General features: G+C 44.6%; 1 protein-coding gene across 2 annotated transcripts in view; it reads right to left on the bottom strand.

Annotated features, from left to right (window-relative positions):
* PRKG1 (protein kinase cGMP-dependent 1) overlaps positions 1 to 22,430 on the bottom strand; it is a 577,366-nt gene that overhangs the window by 16,452 nt on the left and 538,484 nt on the right. For both annotated transcript variants that reach the window (XM_068416564.1, XM_068416565.1), the window contains 2 exons: positions 20,466 to 20,562; positions 4,191 to 4,330 (listed from right to left, as the gene is read on the bottom strand). In XM_068416564.1, the coding sequence (XP_068272665.1) occupies positions 4,191 to 4,330; positions 20,466 to 20,562 (237 nt within the window). The remainder of the gene's footprint in view (positions 1 to 4,190; positions 4,331 to 20,465; positions 20,563 to 22,430) is intronic.

Here is a 22,430-nt window from a genome sequence, read left to right as displayed (position 1 = left end):
GTCCAACCTGAACCTCCTCTGGCGAAGCTTGAGGCTGTGTCCTCTTGTCCTATCGCTAGTTGCCTCGGAGAAGAGGCCAACTCCCACTTCACTACAACCTCCCTTCAGGTAGTTGTAGACTGCAATAAGGTCACCTCTGAGCCTCCCCTTCTCCAGGTTAAACAACCCCAGCTCCCTCAGCCGTTCCTCAGAGGTCAGACCCTCCAGACCCTTCACCAGCTTGGTCGCCCTCCTCTGGACTCGCTCCAACACCTCAACATCTTTCTTGAAGTGTGGGGCCCAGAACTGGACACAGGATTCAAGGTGAGGCCTCACCAGTGCCGAGTACAGAGGGACGCTCCCTTCCCCAGACCAGCTGGCTACACCATTCCTAATAGAGGCCAGGATGCCATTGGCCTTCTTGGCCACCTGGGCACACTGCTGGCTCATGTTTAGCCGGCTGTCAATCAGCACCCCCCAGGTCTCTTTCCACTGGGCAGCTACAGCTTGGCTCCGATACTCTTTCACATCATGATGCTGGACAACGTTTGTCTCCTATCTGCATTCGCGTAGCACCCAGCACCCAGCTCAGCAGCAGTCACCTGCTCTATTTTTGGTGTGTTTAACAGAAAAAGATCGCAGCAGGCACAGCTGTGATGGAGGCAGGAGTCTGGGGTACTGAATATGCTCAGTGCTTCTCTACCTGGGAAATATTCAGTAGCTAAAAGGGTGCTATTTGCAGCCACAACAAAATTTAAAGGGAAAAAAATGAACCTGCATTTCAGATCTTTCCTTCCTCTAGTATTACCTACGCTGACATTTAAAACCTCAGTTAAAATGTGCTTCTCAGAAGAAGTTGGAACAAACTTACTGACCATTTCACATAGTTAAAATTTATGAGTTTACCGAAAAAATCCTACTTCTTGCCAGTTGGACAAAATAGAATTTATCTTAATAAATATTTAATCTACATTAATGTTTACAGAAAACCTACATATTCAAGAATCCAAAATATAAGCAACTATTTTTAATTGTTCAGTAATTTAAACACTACTGAAATAAGGCATTACTTTCTCTAGTTAAGGTAGCCCTGCTGAAAAAGTGGTCTCCAGAAAATTTTATGGGCATCAAACCTGGACTAAAATGCGCAGGAAAAAAAAAATCAAATATTGTTTATCAGCTGTAACAGAAGCATAAAGTTTATATATGATGAAACTGCACTATTTCAGCAGATGAAGCAGTCGTAAGTTTAAAATGTCAGAATATTTGATTTTATTTTTTATTCATTTCTTTTCTTCTTCATCTAAATATTTGCAGATCCAGCGCATATATCCATGGCTCAACACATGTTTAGCCCTTTGCCAAACCCACCACGGAGCATTTTGCTCTGTGAAAGACTTCGTTTATCTACGAGTAAGTTTTACTTAGTGATACCGGGCCTCTTCTGCTCCTTTTGCCTGATTTAATGCATTTTAATAACCAAACTGAACTATGGTGAAGGGTCTGGAGGGTCTGACCTCCGAGGAACGGCTGAGGGAGCTGGGGTTGTTTAGCCTGGAGAAGAGGAGGCTCCAAGGTGACCTTATTGCAGTCTACAACTACCTGAAGGGAGGTTGTAGCGCAGTGGGAGTCGGCCTCTTCTCCGGGGCAACTAGTGATAGGACAAGAGGACACAGCCTCAAGCTTCGCCAGGGGAGGTTCAGGTTGGACATTAGGAAGCATTTCTTCTCAGCAAGGGTCATTAGCCATTGGAAGGGGCTGCCCAGGGAGGTGGTGGAGTCACCATCTCTGGAGGTGTTTAAGAAAAGCCTGGACATGGCACTTAGTGCCCTGGTCTAGTTGCCATGGTGGTGTCAGGGCAATGGTTGGACTCGATGATCCCAGAGGGCTCTTCCAACCTCATTGATTCTGTGATTCTGTGTGATTCTGTGATTTTTCAAAGATTTTTAACGAACAGATTCATGAGGAATTAAGAAAATAATCGGGTTCTTCGGGAATTTTGTCTTTCCCGTTCTGATATCCCAGAGGTTGTGTCCTTGCTGCAAGACCATTTTAAACCCACCTTCCACCCGGCATCTCAAAACACAATCTACCGAAGTGATCAGATTTCTGCCCGTAGCACCCAGAAAAATATTCTCCCAGCTGGCCCGAGAAAGGGTATAAAGAGATTATGAATAATTTTAGAATAGAAACTATAATGACTTCAAATCCCCGTGGATGCGCAAAAGGAGAAGCGAGGGGAAAATGCGGACGCAGGGTTTGATAAACCAGACGGGATTTTCTAGCTGTGGCACATGCAATAGCAAAAGGTCGGACTTTATGACTTCGAAAGTCCCTTCCCAGTGCGGGATTTCCACGGGGTATTAAAAATAGTTCAGGGAGGCTCGTTACTGTAAAGGAGGGGAATTATTGCACGATACGGAAGGAAAAGCCCTATGGCTAAGACATTCTTTTTCCAGCTGCCTACTGAGAGAATAAAAAGTGGGGAAGAAGAATTATTTATTTTATTAGCTATGAAGATCAGTGGCTGCATTAGGAAATGTTTGCAGGCTCGGGCTTTTTATTTAGGAGCAGGTATTTCTGGATATGGTGTCAAAATGTCCCTCCGGTTGGCTGGCCCTGCACTTTCCCTCTCGTTACATCCCCATCCCGAGACAGCTCAGGCTTCCAAAAAAAAAATCTATAGGCTGAAATAGCCTGTGAGGTATATTTGGCTCTAGCCTAGGTAACGGGGGGCACGGCTGTGAATCGAATATTCCAGCGTGAAGGAAGCCGCAGCCGGGTAGGGTGTCGGGCTGCAGTTGTCACCCATGAATCAGAGGCGAAGCCGCAGGGTCCCCGGGGGGAATCCCAGGGATCAGCCCGGGAAGGAAACACCCCCTTAACGGCTGATGGGTGGCCGTCCTGGCCACACGTTTCCCTTGGCATTCATATCACAGGGGTTTGGTTTCGCCCCTGGGTTAGTATGTCTCTCCGGAGTAATTTTTAGGAGCAGGGTTGATCTCCTCCCGCAGAAGGTAAGTGCTCAGGCATCTCTTTTGAGGGTGGGACGCAGCACCCTTGGCTTAGACGAGAGGCTGCCCTTTTAGATACCACCAGCTCGGTGAAATGCATTGTCCTCAGCACCCACTACTTTTATCCTGACCTAAATCACACAACGAACCATCTCTGCTTCCTGCTGACAGATGCAATCCTCAAAGAGTTAGAGAACTTCGCTGTTAGGGTTAAACCAAACAAAAATGCCTGGCACCTGATTTTATTCACTAAAGAATTGCATCTGCTTAGGTTTTGGGGAGGGGTATGGTTTTAGCGCATTTGCCCATGATGGCTCAAGGGAGGCTGAACTGGATTTATCTAATACACCCTGAAGAGAAGGGCTGGATAAAACTTTATTCACACGGCAGCACATGATCTCAAAAGATTAAAGCCCCCCCTTCCAGCTTCCCTTCGTGGGAAGGAAAATTCAGAAATTCAGAAAGAAGAGGAATATTAACCTTGAGCAGGGGTGACGCCAAGCCATGCTGTGTACATCTACATGGAGCATCACCCGCTGGCACCAGCAAGCTCTGCCTGGGCTGCTGGTGCTCCAGGAGCCACAAAGCCACGTGAGCTTCAACTACCTGAAGGGAGGTTGTAGCGCAGTGGGAGTCGGCCTCTTCTCCCAGGCAACTAGCGATAGGACAAGAGGACACAGCCTCAAGCTTCGCCAGGGGATGTTCAGGTTGGACATTAGGAAGCATTTCTTCTCAGCAAGGGTCATTAGCCATTGGAAGGGGCTGCCCAGGGAGGTGGTGGAGTCACCATCTCTGGAGGTGTTTAAGAAAAGCCTGGACATGGCACTTAGTGCCATGGTCTAGTTGACATGGTGGTGTCAGGGCAATGGTTAGACTTGATGATCCCAGAGGTCTCTTCCAACCTGATTGAAGTGATTCTGTGCTCTGTGATTCTGAGCATGGCACGGGGACAAAGGAAACCAGTTTAAGACATGAGTTTAGTTTAGGCTTGGGCAGACATCCTCCATAGGCAGATGTCCTCACATTGACTTGGAGAAGACCTTATTCCTTGCACTGTATCTGCAGTCCCTTGCAGGGAAGCTATGGCTAAAGTGTTTTTCCAGTGATGGGTGGATTATTCCTGTGTGGTTTTATGAAATGCCGAGACTGGCTGTGCTTTCCTCCCCCACGGCAGCGCGTAAGGTGGAGGGACGGTACCTCACGATGAAGTCCGAGTGCGCACTCTGCATGATCTGCTTCTCCGAGCGGATGTGCTCCTGCTGCCTCGTGTCCACTATGTGACGTTTCTTCAGGATTTTCATGGCAAACGTTTTCGATTCTTCACTTTTCAACTGGACCTTGGGTAAAGCAGGCAAACGCACTGGTTAGAAGCAGGGCACAACATCCCCCCTGGGCCAAACCGTGACAGTCATGGGGACCCACAAATCCCACCACCCTACCTTCAAATAATTCCTCTCACCTCTTTCATCAGCTTCACTTTGGTGTGAACCAGATTTCTGAATACGTGGCCTATTGCTACATTGAAAAGCCGTTTCTAAGACTCTGTGTTTTAGGGAAAACCCAACTGTCAGCATTACTCTCGGGTCAGAAGATGTTGCTAGCAACCGTACAACTTTCACAAAGCCTTTTCTACAGCTAGTAACAAAAGCACCAGCTCTTGCAGGGCAATGCAGTCCTCAGATGTTTGTAGGGGCTGAGCGGAGCTGCCTTTTCCAGGGGACTGCTTGGTCACGTCTTTACTTTTAACCTTAAGCCTCAGCAGCCTATTTTTAGCCCGATTCGCGAGACAAGGTTGAAGGGAGCTGTTTGCTTGCTCGTTGCTGTTACCCTGGTAACTTCTGAACCCCAAGACATCCCCAGCCTGCTCTGAGGGACTGGTTACCCATCCCAAAGACAGCTGGAACGCATCCACCCTTTCCATCTTGGCCATCCCCTCTTAGTCACCACCAAACGAGAAAGGAACCTCGTCACTGACCTACCAGGCCTCTTAGTTTGCTAAATTCCCCCAGCAGCTGCTCACGGTAATATTGCCAGTTAAATGCTTTTCCCCCTTTATAGGAAGAAGAGTCATTTGGTGACTTCTGTGTTGGTTTTCTAGTAGGAATTTGGCTTTAGCCAGCAGGCAAGCGGCTTGGCTGTCATCAAGCCCCATCCGAAATCCCGCTTGCCTTTTAGGTTAGGAGACGATATTCATGCAATCGCAATTTATTTAATATAGTATCTATTTTTGTATTTTCTTATGCGGGCTAATATGAGACGTGGCACCTTCCACACTCTTCCCAGGCTGTGCACCATAACCGTGAAGTTTCCTCTGAGTTTGCTTTGTTCCTAACGGTTCAGGCTGCAGGGAAAATGCAAGGAGGGATGGGATCCTCAGCATCCCACCTCTGTCTGAAATCAAACTGAAATCAAACTGATACTCAGATGCCCGCAAAGATACATATAGCTTAAGGAAATCCAACCCAAAAAGGCCGATTCTCAGCTGGCAAAGAGATTTCCACCACCACCACAAATGATTCGGAAATAAACCCTAATAAATGAGAGTCCATCCATCTATGTGAAACCATGTCGGGTTTCACACCGACACTCGGAATTACCAGCTTTGCACGAAGCCCGCGTTTGCCATTTAATCTTCAGGGAGACACGGTACAAAGATCTAAACAATCCACATAAAATAAAGAAAAACATTTCTCCTCATCTAGGCAGTCGAGTTGCCTGGTTATTTATTAAACTGGCGCTACACGGCTCTGCCTTCACTACGTGGTTTGAACCACAGCTCAAAGCAGAAAGAAATTCTGCATTTATGGCAGACTGGAAGTGATAAAAACATTTTTTTTTTTTCGTTTGGGGTTAGGGTTTGGGTTTTTTTGTTTGTTTGTTTCATTTTGAATAAAGACTTTAGTTCAACTCTTTGAAGTAAATTATGTGATATTATCCAACCTAAATCAAACCAGGCTGTTTCAGGGCAACAGGGAGAGAAGAGAGGTGACACACAGGGAACGAAGACATCATGAAAGTCAAGGTAAAACCTGGGCTGAGCAGAATTTATTAAAACTTGCAAAAAAAAATCAATTAAGGTTTAGAATGACTAAGCATATACATCTGGAGGATTTATCCCTCTTGCTTCTGATGGCAATCCAGATCGCGTGGCTTCCCATCAGACCTGTCCATCTGGTGATGGACACAAATTATTTCAAACAAAAGTCTGTGCAAATCCCGATTAGATATTACAGATCAGGTTTATTTCCTTCCAGCCTGTATTTTTGAAGGTTAGGCTGTCCACGGACAAATAATAATGAACAGTGGAACCAAGGAAGTAGCTCCAGTAACAAATCTGAACACTTTTCAGTCTATTTGGACATGAAACATTAAAAAAAAAAAAGAAAAAAAAGGTATTTAGCACTCTAAACTTACTCGGAACACAAATTCCTATTTTCCTAATGTTAATCTGTACTAGACATCAGTGCTAAAAATAAACACAACAACCTGGTGCAGGCTCAGATGAATAAATTCCAATATTTTATAATACAGTGTAGTACAAATAAATCCTAATGTGTCCTCTCCTGGTATTATCATTTTAATACCATGGATTCCGACTACCTAATTTTTGTGTCTTTCATTAAAAAGGCTATTTCTTTTATTAATTACTATTTTTTTTTTCAGGGATGCCTGGGCACATGATGGAGAGTCTGGGGAAGTAACCTGCTTTCCTATACGTACTTGCACAGCTTCAGTAAGTACAGGAAAGGAAACTACTAGGAGAAAGCAGGAGGCAGGGGTTTATTTGGTGTTTGATAATGTTATCACTGCCACAAATGTTTAAATATAGAACAATCAGGTGGCTACAATTAGCTAATGCAAGACTGACCTAATGCCACGGGAGAATTTAGATCCACTTTCCATTCCCACTCCCGTCGTGCTCCGTAATGCAGAGGATTTGCAAGAGTCTGAGAGCATGAGGGGATTAATTTGCACTAAATGCGCTGATGCACCAAAAAAAGCCGCCGAGGTACCAAATCTAAGGCTTACATTTTACATCACCTGGTTGGGCACCTGGAAAATGAATCCTGCAAACTTCTCCTCCTTCTTCAATGTGCCCGAGTCCTCCCCTTCTTTTGGTGTTTCTGCCAAATGTGCTAATTGTGAGGAGTATTTTTAGGGTGTAAAGCTGGGGAGCTCCAAGTAATTTCTATTATTCTTACAAATAGTAATTTACAATATTAAGCTCATGACAGTTAATAGAAAAAAAAAACCCTAATCCCAATCTCATTTCAAAAGGAGGAAAAAAAATACCAGGAGCCACCTGGACTTTTTATTTAAAAAAAAAAGGATTAACATTGAAAAGATAAGAATGGACTGCTGAGAACACCCTGTTCTCCAATTATAAAGAGAAAAATAGCACAGGGAGCCACAGAAGCCACAAGGATTTTGCTTTTCGGCTCAGAAGGGGGGTACATTGGGCAGGAAGCTCAGCCTCCCCAAGAAACCCACCACAAAAATCTCCTAAACGCTTCAGAAAAGGGCAAAGTACGCAGTTTTCCAAGGCAGGCAGTTTACAAAGGAGCCATCCTCGCTACACAGCTCACGAGATTGGCTTTCGCTCACTTGGAAGCAACATCTTCTATTTCAAAGGCTCCGGGACTATTGATTTGGTGGAGACCTGCCGGAGCCTTGGGTTTCAGTCGCGCTTCTCTGAGAGCAGCTGAGCCACTAAGAGGATCGACGCAGGGTAACCACCAACCTCCATCTCTCTGAACCCTTTTTTTTTTTTTGCAAGTTAAAAGAATTTCTGTTCCCTTCCCTCCTTTTTTCACTCCTCTCCTTGCATTGACCTCACCCCCAGTCATTGCCCTTTTACCAGCACAGAATCTCCAAAATGATCTCTCTTGGAGATTCAGTGCGTTGATGGGAAGAACAAATGTCAAGGCCACTGAAAATGCCCACATTCAACAATAATTATTCAAGCTGGCAGGAAGAAAATTAGAAATAAAATTTATAGCACTGAGTAGACTCCTTCCCTTTCTCTCCACCCTCATACACACGTTTCAGCCTTCCATTTTACGTCCACCTCATCGCTGAGCTCTGGCACACGGTCCATGTTGGCAATGCTGTCTCCAACTTGCATGGACTTAATTGCAAAATGCAAAGCAGGCTAAACAGTTAACCTCCACTGAGAACAGACCCACGCCATCCTTTCTACTGCAATAATCCCCAAAATAGCGAATTTTTGTAAAGCTGTAGTTGCTACTCATGCTCTCCTGGTTGGATGCCCTCCTGGTGAATCTCCCTGAGCTCTTGCCCACTCTGTTAGAAATGAATCTCTGGAGGAGAGCAGAAACTCTTTCAGCTGTGGAACAGGACTACATTTTCTCTCCAAAAGACAAGAAAATGCAATAGGGAGCGTAGCTAAAGCCCAACCACCACCTTAAAGAGGTGATGTACAAAACTCAAGAGAGAAGAGGCAAAATTAATTAGATTAGGTCATTCGGCAGGATTATTATCCAGGAAATGAACTGCATCCCGGTGACAAAAATAACAGCAGAAATGTTGTTTATAACCAAATGAGCCAATTGTGGAAGCAGAACAGAAGAAGAAACAGCTGCTTTTATTTTGCATATAGATGTATTTTGCATATATATGGAGAAGGCTCCAGGGAGACCTTCTAGCACCTTCCAGTACCTGAAGGGGCTACAGGAAAGCTGGAGAGGGACTTTTTACAAGGGCATGGAGTGACAGGACAAGGGGGAACAGTTTTAAACTGACAGAGGGGAGATTGGGATGAGAGATGAGGAAGAAATTCTTCCCTGTGAGGGTGGTGAGACCCTGGCCCAGGTTGCCCAGAGAAGCTGTGGCTGCCCCCTCCCTGGCAGTGTTCAAGGCCAGGTTGGATGGGGCTTTGAGCAACCTGGTCTGGTGGAAGGTGTCCCTGCCTGTGGCAGGGGGGTTGGAACTAGATGGGCTTTAAGGGCCCTTCCAACCCAAACCATTTTATGATTCTATTCTATGACATTTTTTGCATATATATATGCAAAAAATATAAATATATAACTATATAATATATATGGCATATAGATTTATATGCATATATAATACAAATAGAACATAAAAATACATATACATATATATTTTGCAAAATATTCTGGTCCAAGCACTGCGGTGATGGGATATCACACTCAGCTTTGGAGCCATGGCTGCACCTTCAACCAGCAGATACTAACTGGACAGGTCTACATGGGAAGAGTCAGGCTTCTCCATCTTTTAGCCCCTTCCCATCGCACAAGCTCACAGCGATTGCCAACCTCGTGGAGAGGCAGCTATTCCTGTCCTCCACATGTGACACTCTTCCAGAGCTCTGAAGCAAGGAAGCCCCGCAACATCGGAGTGCACAGGAGTTGAAGCAAGCAGCTTTCTTCTGTGCCAGCCCCAAAGCTGCCTTCTCTCCACGTGCCCTGCAGTCACACATCACTTGAGGAGCATTGTCCACCCTGAGTCATCACCTCATCATCTCCTCTTTGGCTGTGCTTCAGTGTGATGCCCCATTCCCATGTCAACAGGTGTTTTTTTTGGCAGTCTGAGTCATCGTGACAAAGCTACCCCCGAGGGAACCCAAACAGATGGGTCACTATCTGAAAATACGTTCAACCAGAAGTCCTTTTCAAGAGGACAAGGCAGGGAAACAGGCTTCATTTTGCTGCTACTAGGTTGAATTCACAGGACTACCTTTAACTTCTCAGCATTGAGAAAATAATGCTACTTCAACTAAAGAAACTTTAAAAAGTTCAATACGAAGTGGGTGAAGATGTCTTGGTAGCACATTGAGTAGAACAGGAATGCTACAAGGTTGGGACAAGATGCAAACACAGGGAAGAGGAAGAGAGGAACAGAGAAGAAGAGGAGAAGGAGAAATGGAGAAGGAAGAAGGACAAGAGAAAGCAAAGAGATCCAACCTCTCCTGCTTTTCTAAGTCCTTGTTTCATTAGACCTCAGCTGGCTTCTCCTGGGCTCCCCGTGCTTATACAAAAATGTTGGAACTGCTCCCAAAGCGTTGCTTTGCTTTACGGTGTATAAACGTCTGCAACTTCCAAAACACACGGTGTGCTCAAGGCCTGATTATTTTTTTTTCTAACACAGCTATAACTCACGTACAAATAAATATGGGTTTACACCTTAGTGCTTTTTCAGACTTTCTGGGAAAATGGATATTGATGAGACAAAATCCAGGCCTCAACGGGAAAAAAGAGTGAATGGGTGTATCTGTCTGTTTCTTATCCTTCCTCTTCCTCTGTCTCTATTTACTATAAATCATATATGTGTATTATATATAGTCTGCACTGTGAGCAATTTCCGTGCAGCTTCAGTGAGAGCCGAACTGATCCGATGCAAGCTGACCTTGAGAATCTGTAAACATTAATAAATATTTACCAGGATGTAGAACAATCCCCATGGGAAGGATTTCTTTTCAGTGAACACTAATGAGGTGCCTCAACCTTGCCATACCTAGCCTGAGGATATGCTATTTCAGCTACATTTCTCTCATTCACATCTGGTCTTCTATTGATTCATGATCTTCTAGACAGCAAAGAACCTCTCCCTGTTTTCTGAATTCCCATTTACTGCAGATGTGCCTGTGGGTTACAGCTCTTGCATGGCCATGGGTTTTCCAAGAAGCCCTACAATGTTTTTTTCTCCAGGGAGCTGCTACAGATAATATTTGCCACTACGGTACCCTGTGCAGACCCGTGAAGCCATGAAAGAACAACACACCCAAGGGCGTGAAAGCAGAGCTGAACACATATTTATAGTTTATCCTTCCTTCATGTTGGCAGCTACACAGAGGTTACAACTGGAATGGTGTTTGCCACTTAAAAATCCCCAGATTTCTTCTCGCTGATATAATGGGGGTATTTGAAGATGAACTTTCACGGTGTCTGGATGCCGCGCTCACAAAAACCTTGCTCAGGAGCCTCTTCTGCTGGTCTTCAAGGGAGCTGGCCAGGCTCCCAGCTAAGTGGGAACACACACAGTTTGTGCAAGTAAAAAATATTTTGCTTACTCTGGAGATGTGGCTTTTTCCTAAACTCACAGTAACAGTGAGCTTTGAGGAGCTGGACAGAAGCTCTTCTTGAACTCTTGTGTCCACGACTCACAGACAACTTTCTTGTCGCTCACTTCTCCTATTGTGTGGGCACGGCGATACCTCTGTAACGCCAAAGATGCTCTGCCAAAGGGCTTTTGCTAGCTGTGCATTTTGCTGTCTGTGTATTATTCGGGTAGAATGGAGCCACAAATCAGTGCTATCATGAGACATGAATATCTTCGTATCGCGTTAAATAATAACCGACGCGCCTGGGAACTGACGTGCAGATGCTTGTGCTTGCCGGGTATATCCAAGGGCCCTTTATTTTCTGCCGTTTCCCAGCTAGACGCATTTGAACCGACAAAAATAGCGGCAGCTGTTGCTGAGCGCAGCACTTGCAAGCTGAGCTCTCCTAAGCCCAACAGCTGAACTGCTGCACGAACAAAGCGTCGACTTCCCCCCCGCCAGCGAACGAGCACAGCATGCTTTTAGTACTAAATATATTTATGTTCTTCCAGGATGAAACCCATTTCCCCATCATAACACTCTGTGCCTTACAACTCGCTTTCTTCCCAGCATTGCTTGTTATTAAGCAAGAGTCCTGCACCTTGGGAGGAATAACCCCATGCACCAGTACAGGTTGGGGGCTGATCTACTGGAGAGCAGCTCTGCAGAGAAGGACCTGAGTGTTCTGGTGGACAACAAGTTCCCCATGAGCCAACAATGTGCCCTTGGGGTCAGGAAGGCCAATGGTGTCCTGGGGTGCATTAGGAAGAGTGTGGCCAACAGGGCAAGGGAGGTTACCCTGCCCCTCTACACGGCCCTGGTGAGGCCACACCTGGAGTAACTGTGTGCACTTCTGGGCCCCCCAGTTCAAGAAAGATAAGGAATTACTGGAGAGAGTCCAGCAAAGGGCTACAAAGATGATCAGAGGACTGGAGCATCTCTCCTATGAGGAGAGGTTGAGGGAGCTGGGGCTGTTCAGCTTGGAGAAGAGAAGACTGAGAGGGGATCTTATCAATGCTTACAAATACCTTAGGGGTGGGTGTCAAGAGGAGGGGGCCAGACTGGTGCCCAGTGGCAGGACAAGGGGCAATGGGCACAAACTGAAACATGGGAAGTTCCATCAGAATATGAGGAGGAACTTCTTTATTTTGAGGGTGCCAGAGCCCTGGCACAGGCTGCCCAGGGAGGGTGGGGAGTCTCCTTCTCTGGAGATATTCAAAACCTGCCCAGACATGATCCTGTGCAACGTGCTCTAGGGGAACCTGCTCTGGCAGGGGGTTGGACTGGATGATCTCCAGAGGTGCCTTCCAACCCCAACCAGTCTGTGATTCTGTGAAGCGAGGGAATGTCTTGCTCATATTTATGCCTCAAAGCCTACTGTGGTGCTCAGTACTGCAGAGTTAGGGTTTTGAAGGTGCTTTGCACATGTCCTTAAGGCCAGATTCAGCTGCTCTCCTGACCTAAGGCTTAGAGAGAAATTGTGATTTGCATACCCAAATTACGAGCGTGCTATCTGGTGCTTCTCACTGTGTCCTTCCCACCTCGCGCTCAACATCACGTTAAGTTTTGGGTTAGCTGCACATTGTGGGCGGTTGGACTGGGTTAGACAGGAAAATAAGTCAAGACTGAAAAAAAAAAAAAGATCTAAGATGGAAAGAAAAATAGCAGAGTAAAAATTAAGTCTTTAGGATACACTGTAGGCTGCAATTTTGAAGGATGAATCAAGAATTAATTACAAGTGGGCAGCAGGGTGGAAACTGTCCATGATAGGGACCTTATTTGCTTTGAAAAAATCTAGATTCAAGTGGCTGGGAAAGCACTAAATACCATATCACAAGCTGAGCGCTATGGGACTCTCCAGGAAAATAAATTGCAAAATTACCCTCTATGAATACACCTAAGTATAGACTAAAAAAATGCACAGTCCTTCGAGAACCTCAGCTATTTAACAATTTAAGTTGCTCAGTCAAATACTCAACTGTGCTAAAACCTTGTAATTCTATGTTTTGATCCCTGTGCTGAAAATTGATATTCAGTGCTCGACAGCAGGCACAACTGAGTTTTTTATAAGCAAGGACGCTGGGAAATGTATTAAAATTTGTGTCTTTCCATAAAGCCCAGAGGTAAATATTATTTTTCAAAAATGCCTAGAAGGAAAAGGCTAAAAAGCAGCCAGGAATGTAAACTGTTGCATGCAGAAAATCCTGCCAATAAAAAGTATATAGCAGAAGGCGGCTTATATAGCTAAAATATGCTAAACCAAATGGAAAAACTCACTGCTGTGGTTTCTTGAAAATATCAGACGGACCTAAACTCTCCAACCCCATACATGATCCTGCCCCGCTCCTCAGTTTGGCTTTGTCTGCAATATAGCACCTTATTTTTATGTCTTGTTCCTGCCTCCAACCGGAGCTCAAGCCTCCAGCTTGACAACTCACATCCTGATCCGGCCTCCCACAATATTCGATGGGCTACAAACAGCATCTCATCTTTCCAAACCTTGACAACCCCCTTTCCGCTAGCAGACAAGCCCTGAGAATATGTTTCCATCCACAAAGGATGTATTTAATTCCATTAGGAATTAAAAATCAAAGGAAAAATAAAAAAAGAATAGCTCTGCAGTGCTCCAGCCCCATCTGACAGTGTCATTAAAATTAAGCATCCTGCATGTAGTTGAGAAGGGAAGGAAAAAAAAAAGGCCAAATGTTTCTAACCAGCATTTTGCTCAGCTCCGTAGCAGTAGTTTTGTTGTCAGATGAATGTGGGATTTACTCAGGTACCTGATCTTCAAATCCCTCGCTTATATCTCAATTTCCTCACCTTGATAGCACCCAAAATGCCCAAAGGAAGGTGGCCAAAGGATTCCCGACAATTAAAAATTAAGAGATTTCAAAGAGAAGATTGATCTTCCTAATAAAAAGCTTCGTAACAGCTGGAACAAATGGAAATTTCCACTACTAAATATCTGAATTATGCAGCTGTCAGTCTATTGGAAGACAATTACAGCCTTTTATTCCTTGTCATCTAATTAATTTGCTAATGGCTTTGTTTACAAAACAGGCTAGAGGCTATAATAAATTTGATAGCACTTCATAATCTGTGGCAAGATTTCTCTTAAAATAGAAATAAAAATGAAAAATGCCGTATTGTCCATTTTAAAAAGGTCTTGTCTAGTCCCAGTAAAATGTGGCTGAAATTAAGGCTTAGTTTTTATGCATATGTCTCTATTAATCTCCATATTGTAAAGGAGTTTAGCTTTTAGTGGCCACCATCAAGCCAGAAGGACTTCAAGGGGGTCTGTCCAGTATATGGTACCATAAAACACTTTTAATGGCTTGGATTATGAAATAAGAATGTTATTAACTTTGCACCTATTAAAATCAGGCCAGAGAGGGCTGGGAGCGCTTTTGAGAAAAGCAAGAGAATTCAAACTGAGTTTTACAAATTGAAGCCATGACTTGAAATAAAAGGGACTCCGTTTAGTAGTGGCAAAGTGCTGCCCCTTGTTGTCCAGCTCTACCTGAGGGAAGTCCAGGTTGGATGAACGTGGCTTGGGCATCCCTCTAAAGAGGTGAGAGCCAGCTGGAGACCGAGGAACAAGAATGGTCACAGGCCTAGAAAGCATGAATTAGATAAAAAGCTCAAAAGAAGCACATTTATTCTTTTAAAGAGAAAAGTTCTTCAGTTTCACAGGATAATGGTCTTCAAACACATACAAGCCAGCCTCAAGGGTTGAAGTATTTGTACTTCAAGCCGACTACAAACTACAGCAGGGAAATGTTAAATATTAGGAAAAACTTTCCTGTGGATCTCCTTCCCTAAAGATTTCAGTGACAAATTAGGGAAAACTGGTCAGAAGTTGTTGGGTGTATTTGACTCTGCCTGCATGATGGTCTCTTTAGGTCCTTTCCAGCCCGAGGTTTAATGACCATATGGTTGAAATATGTGCTCTAAGTGCCACCGACTTCCGCAAAACTGCTGAACGTTAAAACACATGATTAAACACATGATTAAATGTTTTGTCAAGTCAGGGCTAAAAGTTGAGACTGTCCTTAATCTGCCTATTGTCTGCTGCCTTCAGAATGGCCCAAGCCATATGTTATCCACCGGAGTGCAGGAGGCACAGCTCCCTCCAAGCTTGCGTACGTGCAGGGACGGTGGGTAAGTCTATAGGTTTGCACTGGCGTATTGGTCCTGAGAATCACAGACTCACAGAATGTTGGGGATTGGAAGGGACCTCGAAAGATCATCTAGTCCAATCCCCTGCCAGAGCAGGACCACCTAGATCATGTCACACAGGAACGCGTCCAGGCGGGTTTTGAATGTCTCCAGAGAAGGAGACTTCACAACCTCTCTGGGCAGCCTGTGCCAGTGTTCAGTTACCCTCACTGTAAAGAAGTTTTTCCTCATATTTATGTGGAACCTCCTGTGTTCCAGCTTGCACCCATTGCCCCTTGTCCTGTCAATGGATGTCACTGAGAAGAGCCTGGCTCCATCCTCATGACACTTGCCCTTTACATATTTATGAACACTAATGAGGTCCCCCCTCAGTCTCCTCTTCTCTAAGCTAAAGAGACCCAGCTCCCTCAGCCTCTCCTCATAAGGGAGACGTTCCACTCCCTTAATCATCTTCGTGACTCTGCGCTGGACTCTCTCTAGCAGTTCCCTGTCCTTCTTGAACTGAGGGGCCCAGAACTGGACACAATATTCCAGATGCGGCCTCACCAGGGCAGAGTAGAGGGGGAGGAGAACCTCTCTTGACCTGCTAACCACACCCCTTCTAATACACCCCAGGATGCCATTGGCCTTCTTGGCCACCAGGGCACATTGCTGGCTCATGGTCATCCTGCTGTCCACTAGGACCCCCAGGTCCCTTTCCCCTACGCTGGTCTCCAACAGGTCTGTGCAGAAGATGAGAAGAGAAGTGCAGAAAGATGTAGCTGAAACCAAGTCTCAATCAAGCTTGCAATGGGGTGTGGAGAAAATATATTATTTTTGCAATTTCATAACAAGAGTGATTTAAAATCTTCTCCTTCCTTCATCGTTGAGTGATTGCTGGAAGTGATAACTATGTAAATCAATACAACAAAAAGGCATGTGTTCAGGTGTGGGCCTGATTTTCAGTCTACCTGTGCTCAGCCGTGACCTACATGAACTGATTTCACAGCAATAATGATTCTAACCCTGTATGTTCAGATACTCCAATTCATTTATTTCAGAGCTGTCTAAAATTATCTCGATCTAAATCAAAAATAACTGACCTGGGGCAGATGATTAGAAACACAGGACTTAAATTAAAAGGAAATTAAAGAACAAAGACAAGAGCAATAAAGTTCAGGAGGGATGATTTATGAAGGCTGAAGACACCTGACCTATATCGCTGTCCTCTGCAAAGCAGTGCTGGGTGGGACATGAACCTGATACGACATACTCATTCCCCGTTCCAACGTATTATTGAGGCACCTGGACCCCAACACAGAAGATGCTCAACTGACACGGTGCTGAGAAGCTGAGTTGCAAAAAATAGTGGATGCATCTGTTAATCCGGCCCATCGGAAAGAGACTTGGGGGTGCTGATCAACAGCCGGCTAAACGTGAGCCAGCAGTGTGCCCAGGTGGCCAAGAAGGCCAATGGCATCCTGGCCTCTATTAGGAATAGTGTAGACAGCCGGTCTGGGGAAGTGATCGTCCCTCTGTACTGGGCACTGGTGAGGCCACACCTTGAATCCTGTGTCCAGTTCTGGGCCCCGCACTTCAAGAGAGATGTTGAGGTGTTGGAACGAGTCCAGAGGAGGGCGACCAAGCTGGTGAAGGGTCTGGAGGGTCTGACCTCTGAGGAACGGCTGAGGGAGCTGGGGTTGTTTAGCCTGGAGAAGAGGAGGCTCAGAGGTGACCTTATTGCAGTCTACAACTACCTAAAGGGAGGTTGTAGTGAAGTGGGAGTCGGCCTCTTCTCCCACGCAACTAGCGATAGGACAAGAGGACACAGCCTCAAGCTTCGCCAGGGGAGGTTCAGGTTGGACATTAGGAAGAATTTTTTTCTCAGCAAGGGTCATTAGCCATTGGCACGGGCTGCCCAGGGAGGTGGTGGAGTCACCATCTCTGGAGGTGTTTAAGAAAAGACTGGACATGGCACTTAGTGCCATGGTCTAGTTGCCATGGTGGTGTCAGGGCAATGGTTGGACTCGATGATCCCAGAGGGCTCTTCCAACCTGATTGATTCTGTGTGATTCTGTGTGATCCGTGCTACTAAAAAATAAGAAGTCTGCTCCTACTGTTTTTCTTTCTGTCCTGCTAAGGGAGGTGTCCACCAGCTGGGAGAGACATGTCCTGGAGCAGCCTGAACCTACTTGGCAGCCCTCCGAAATGTGGGAGGGTTGTCCTAGGAATGTGGCACCGGCTGGCCCTGGGCAGACTGTGGTCTCTCCGACCCGTCTGTTTGCTTTTCGAACCTTGAGGATCACACAGGTCCTGCTGCAAGTGAATAAAAGCCTTTATTTGCTCTCGTTCCAGTGGCAGAGCTGGTCCCCGTCTAAAATAGCACAGCCACTACTCAGCTGGTTTCTCTCCTCCTCGAGAAGCCTGGATCAAAGTTGATGACATAGTCTAGTTGGGGATGAAGAAGGAGAACAACATCCATAGGGACAAGACAGGTTGCAAGAGGCATCAGGTAGCCATCAAAAAACTGAGCAAACTACGTACACCACCAATGCAAACCTCTTGGAAATGTCTCTTGCAAAAATCAAAACTACCGAGAAAATCAGGACAAAACGATATTTCCATGTTTAATCTCCACAGGACTGAAAATTATGTAAATTTTGGACTGTCTTGCCTAAAAACCATATACTTGTGTACAAAGGTATTGAAGGGATGACCTCTCCAGCCAGCCAGCATTCACAGAGGTGTCTGGAAAACCAGCACATACCACAAACCACAGCTGGAAACCAAAACGCAGGCCAATGGGAGCGTTATTCCTTCTTGGCCAGCAAGACCCAAACTAAGCCTGAGACATTCCAGGTCCCAACCAGACACAACCAGTTGCCCTCTTGAAAGGTACAGAGATGCCCTGGGAGGACTTGACCACAGCGGCTGAGGTTAAGCTATAAAAATCCTCTTCCTTGCAATATACTTTATTTATTTGATTAATTTTACTCTTAGAAAACACAAAAATGAATGTTTTCCAGGAACAAATTCCAATGGTGTTGCAACATACTTAGGCAATGAAAGAGTCAATTCCTCCAATACATTTTGCATTAGTTCATTTTTTAGCCTTAAATTATAAAATGTATTTTTCATGGAGAAGACAGAAGCAAGAGGCAGCAATTCTAGGCTGAGTTTTGACAAAAAGAATATTTTCTTGCTTTAATAACAAGATTTCCCTTGGTGGTAAAGCAAAATAATATAATCCAGAGTATTAAGCTAAATTTTTAAATATCTTTTATCCTCCTGCGTGCAATTCAGTATTATTTAAGAACTACAGAAAATGACCTTTAGCAGCATTTCCCTGCTTAGGAGAGCAGGGGCAGTGTGTTAAACCGACCCCTGAAGAAAACCCCTATGAGGTGATGGAAACGTTTCTCCCATCTGCGGCTGTGTAGGTGGCACCAAGGCTTCTTGAAGGCTTCTGAACATCTCCTAAGAATTAAATATCTCTACCTGACTGTGATCTGATACTTTGAAGTGACAGAGCATGTCCACTTCTGCTCTTCCTCACACCTGGCCAAGTGGTTCAAGATTTCAAGATGTCCCTATCTTAAGCTTCCAAATGAACTCTGTGAGCAGCCAGAGGTAGAGGACCAACCGATGGCCATCGAAAACAGTCCAGTTTGCTTTCATATCTGTGTGATTTGAGGGTCCCATGAGCAAACCCTCATGAAGACAAACTCATGCACCTTCCCAGGAACATCTTGAGGTTTTCAAAGCTTGACAGCATGCATCAGAAAAGACTTAAAAATGAAAACAAACCTCACAAGCTCCTTCACAAGATTCAAAACAAGCCCCAAACTGGTGGGTCTCTCACTACAGGTCACCTCAGGTGGAAAAGCCAGTGGTGACGTTAATTTAGGAGACAAATCTCCTGAGCTTTATGCTGTTGTCAACAGAGGGGGAAAGGTCTTCAAAAGTGAGGTTGAGTGCAACCCGAATTAAACTCCTGCTCTAAAGCATCCTTGGCAGCAGATGACTATAGAAGGAGCGGGGAAAGGACAGCCTTCCCAGGCTACGGCTGAGCTCTCGTGACTCTCTTCCAAAACAACAGCTGCTAATATCAAATAAATAAATAAATAAATAATCGATCCAAACCCAAACCCCAGGAAGGAACCAGCTTTCTCACAGACATGCTATTCTCCACATGATTTTATATACATCCGAACAGGAGAAGTCAGAAATAAATGACATGGAAGGGTGAGTCACACTTTTTAACACAGAATTTACCCATTAAGTCACAAATAATCACCAAAACACTTAATTTTGCCAGTTTTCCAGTTCCCAGCACTATGGGTGCGTTTGGCTCCCACATAGTTACGGAGCGGGGATTTCCCCAAAGTTTCATAACGGCAGCAGTAACTGTTCCGTTTTCTGTCCCGAACTTACAAGAGTTCCTAACATACTGTACTGGTGTCTGGTATCAGAAGATCCTCCATGGTCAGCACCATGATGTGAACTAAGCTCCCTCTTTCTATTATAAGTTTTTGTATTTACATGGTATTACGAACAGGTCATGCAAGGGTTGCCATTTCAGTCTCCACCCGCTCAGGCTTTGTTTTAAAAAAAGACTCCTGAGCTCTAAATCCAAGCAGAGCAAAAAACAAACTCGGATTTTGCCCTTTCTCTAAAATTCTAAAAAAAAAAAAAATTTCCATGAAGCGTTTTCATAGTTCAGCCATTGAATCTACAGCTTTCATGCTAACCAAGCAGATCTATCTCTAGACCTGAATTAGAAACTGCTTAGAGGAGACATTATACTGTCATTCCAGTTTTAAGTAAGATTTTAGGTTGGTCTTTCAATCTTAGCACTCAACGTCCACACAACTCTTCAGGTTGTTCTTAAAAGGCAATCAAAGTCATGAACATAGGACCACTTGGAGAGAGAAGATGTGTGCTCCTCTCTCAACCTAGCACATAAATTTTTCTTGGTTACCGCGAAGGTTGGACTGGATGATCTTAAAGGTCTTTTCCAACCTAAATGATTCTATGATTCTAAAGCATTTACTCGTATGTTTTTATTTAATGGGAAATGTAATTCAGCCTGCTTCAACCATTAGAAAATATATAATCCCATCACATAATTTTCTTCTAGTTATTCGGGTGTAATAACAAAGAAAAATTACAAGATTCGTAACACAGCACTAGGACATCATGCAAACTTCAAAGAAGGAAAGGTTACCTACCAGCTCAACTCGTCCAAACCCTCCGACTCCAAGGGTGTCGATGATGTTGAAATCGGACAGTTTCAGGTTGGCGAAGAAGGCAGCTTCGGCTTCGTATCTGGATTTTTTTATGCGAAAAAACGGAAATTTCTTAGAGGTGCAAACATGAGTACTGCACAATACTGTACCCGAATGGCATGAGCGTGGAACAGCCTTTACCTGCTTCATTTCCATCTTATCTCTTACAGTTTGCTTCTATCCACACTCATTGTTTTGCTGGTCCCAATTATAGCATCGCTCTGATGGACACAGTTTTCCAAGCAAACATACCTACTGCATGCCTACAACGCCAACGTCTGGTACTGCAATTCACCTCCAGCTACCCAGCGAACGCTACATTTTGACATTTTCTATTGATCTTCTTGTGGGTGGGGTTATTTTTGGTGTCTTTAAGTATTTTTAGAAGATAAAGTCCCTCATAGGAGTTTCTCTTATCCACAGGCCGGCAGTAGTTTCTATAAATGTTTATTGAAAGTGGCAAGATCATTAAGGTCCCTGGAGAGAAATCACAGCCAGGTTTTATGAAATCAGATCCGATAAGCTGCGAGCTGGTGTGCAAATGCCTGAAATGAATGACTTCAGTCACATATCAACACTCCTAAAAGAATATCTTCACTTCTTTTCCTCCTATAAACTCACTTGGAGTAGATGTCCAGACCCAGGAGGTCCCAAAATCCAGATGCTCTCTCTTAAGCCCATGTCCAACTGGCTCGCAACACAAGTTCACCAAGCCCTTGACGAAGGAAGCATGCGAATCGAACACATGCAAGCCTGCCAAAATAAGCTTCCCATGACCAGCCTCATGAATATGATTCCTCTAAAATAGCTCCTTGTCAAGGTTTACGGTTATTTTTAGAAAGGCTCGGAAGGGAAATGGATGAACAGGATCCACCCACTCAATAAAGTTTGACATTCAGCTGCCGGAGAAGTCCCCGTGCGGGTGCAACCTTTGGCCGCCGGTGACACAGACTTGTATGGGAAAAGAGCGTTGACGGGATTATGGAGAGAGGCACGGAGGGTGTAAAGGGGGAGGTGGCTTGGTTTTCAGTACTTCATTTCAGCCATAATTATCTTGCAATTAACAGACTATAATAATAAAATAATATAATATAATATAATATAATATAATATAATATAATATAATATAATAATAATCTGATATTTCACCTGGATGCTTCATTTGTGCGTGACAACGCCAGCGTAAAGATAAAACATCATCGTGCCAACCACACTCATACCTACGTAACCACCTGTCTATCTTTTTAATGTGCCTTGTCCATCACATCCATCTCTAATTCAATAATGGGACGGAATTGATTTACTGACTTACTCCCTTCAAACCACCTTCGTTAGTCTATTTAAAACCGCAATGACATTGGGGGAGAAAGAGCAAAACCAAATTTTTTTTGAAGTTAAAAGGGAAAAATACAAAGAGGTGTAATGAAAGGTGAAAGGTCACATCATCAGGCCCCAAATTCAATGCAATAAATCGCAATTTTATCTTGGGGGTGCTGTCAACAAGCTCTGCTTTATTATTTATACTGTCACCAGATCCTCTCGGTGACCTTGCTCCTGTGGCCACGGCAGCCTGATGCATCCGATTTTGGAAACCAATCAGTACCAAGCCTGCCTCGAACTTGGGATAACCTTGTGTGACACAGCGGCTTATCGATCGCTTTGTACTCATCATGAGGTGCATATTAAACCTGTCACTAAAAACCTCTGCTAAAGGGAAGGCGTATTTATACGTTCCTTTCTAAATCACAGCAGACGTGTCATTTTAGGGGTGACAGAGCAATGAGATGGGTTTAATTTTCGTGATAAATGTATAGACCAGTTAAGTACCCCTAATGATTTTCAATGAGACCTGGCCAGGCTGGAGAGCTGGGCAGAGAGGAACCTCATGAAGTTCAACAAAGGCAAGTG

Source organism: Nyctibius grandis, chromosome 20 (assembly GCF_013368605.1).
Source record: "Nyctibius grandis isolate bNycGra1 chromosome 20, bNycGra1.pri, whole genome shotgun sequence".
Taxonomy (NCBI): Eukaryota; Metazoa; Chordata; class Aves; order Nyctibiiformes; family Nyctibiidae; genus Nyctibius; species Nyctibius grandis.
The sequence above is the reverse complement of the archived record's forward strand: the minus strand, read 5'-3'. Positions and strand labels throughout refer to the sequence as shown.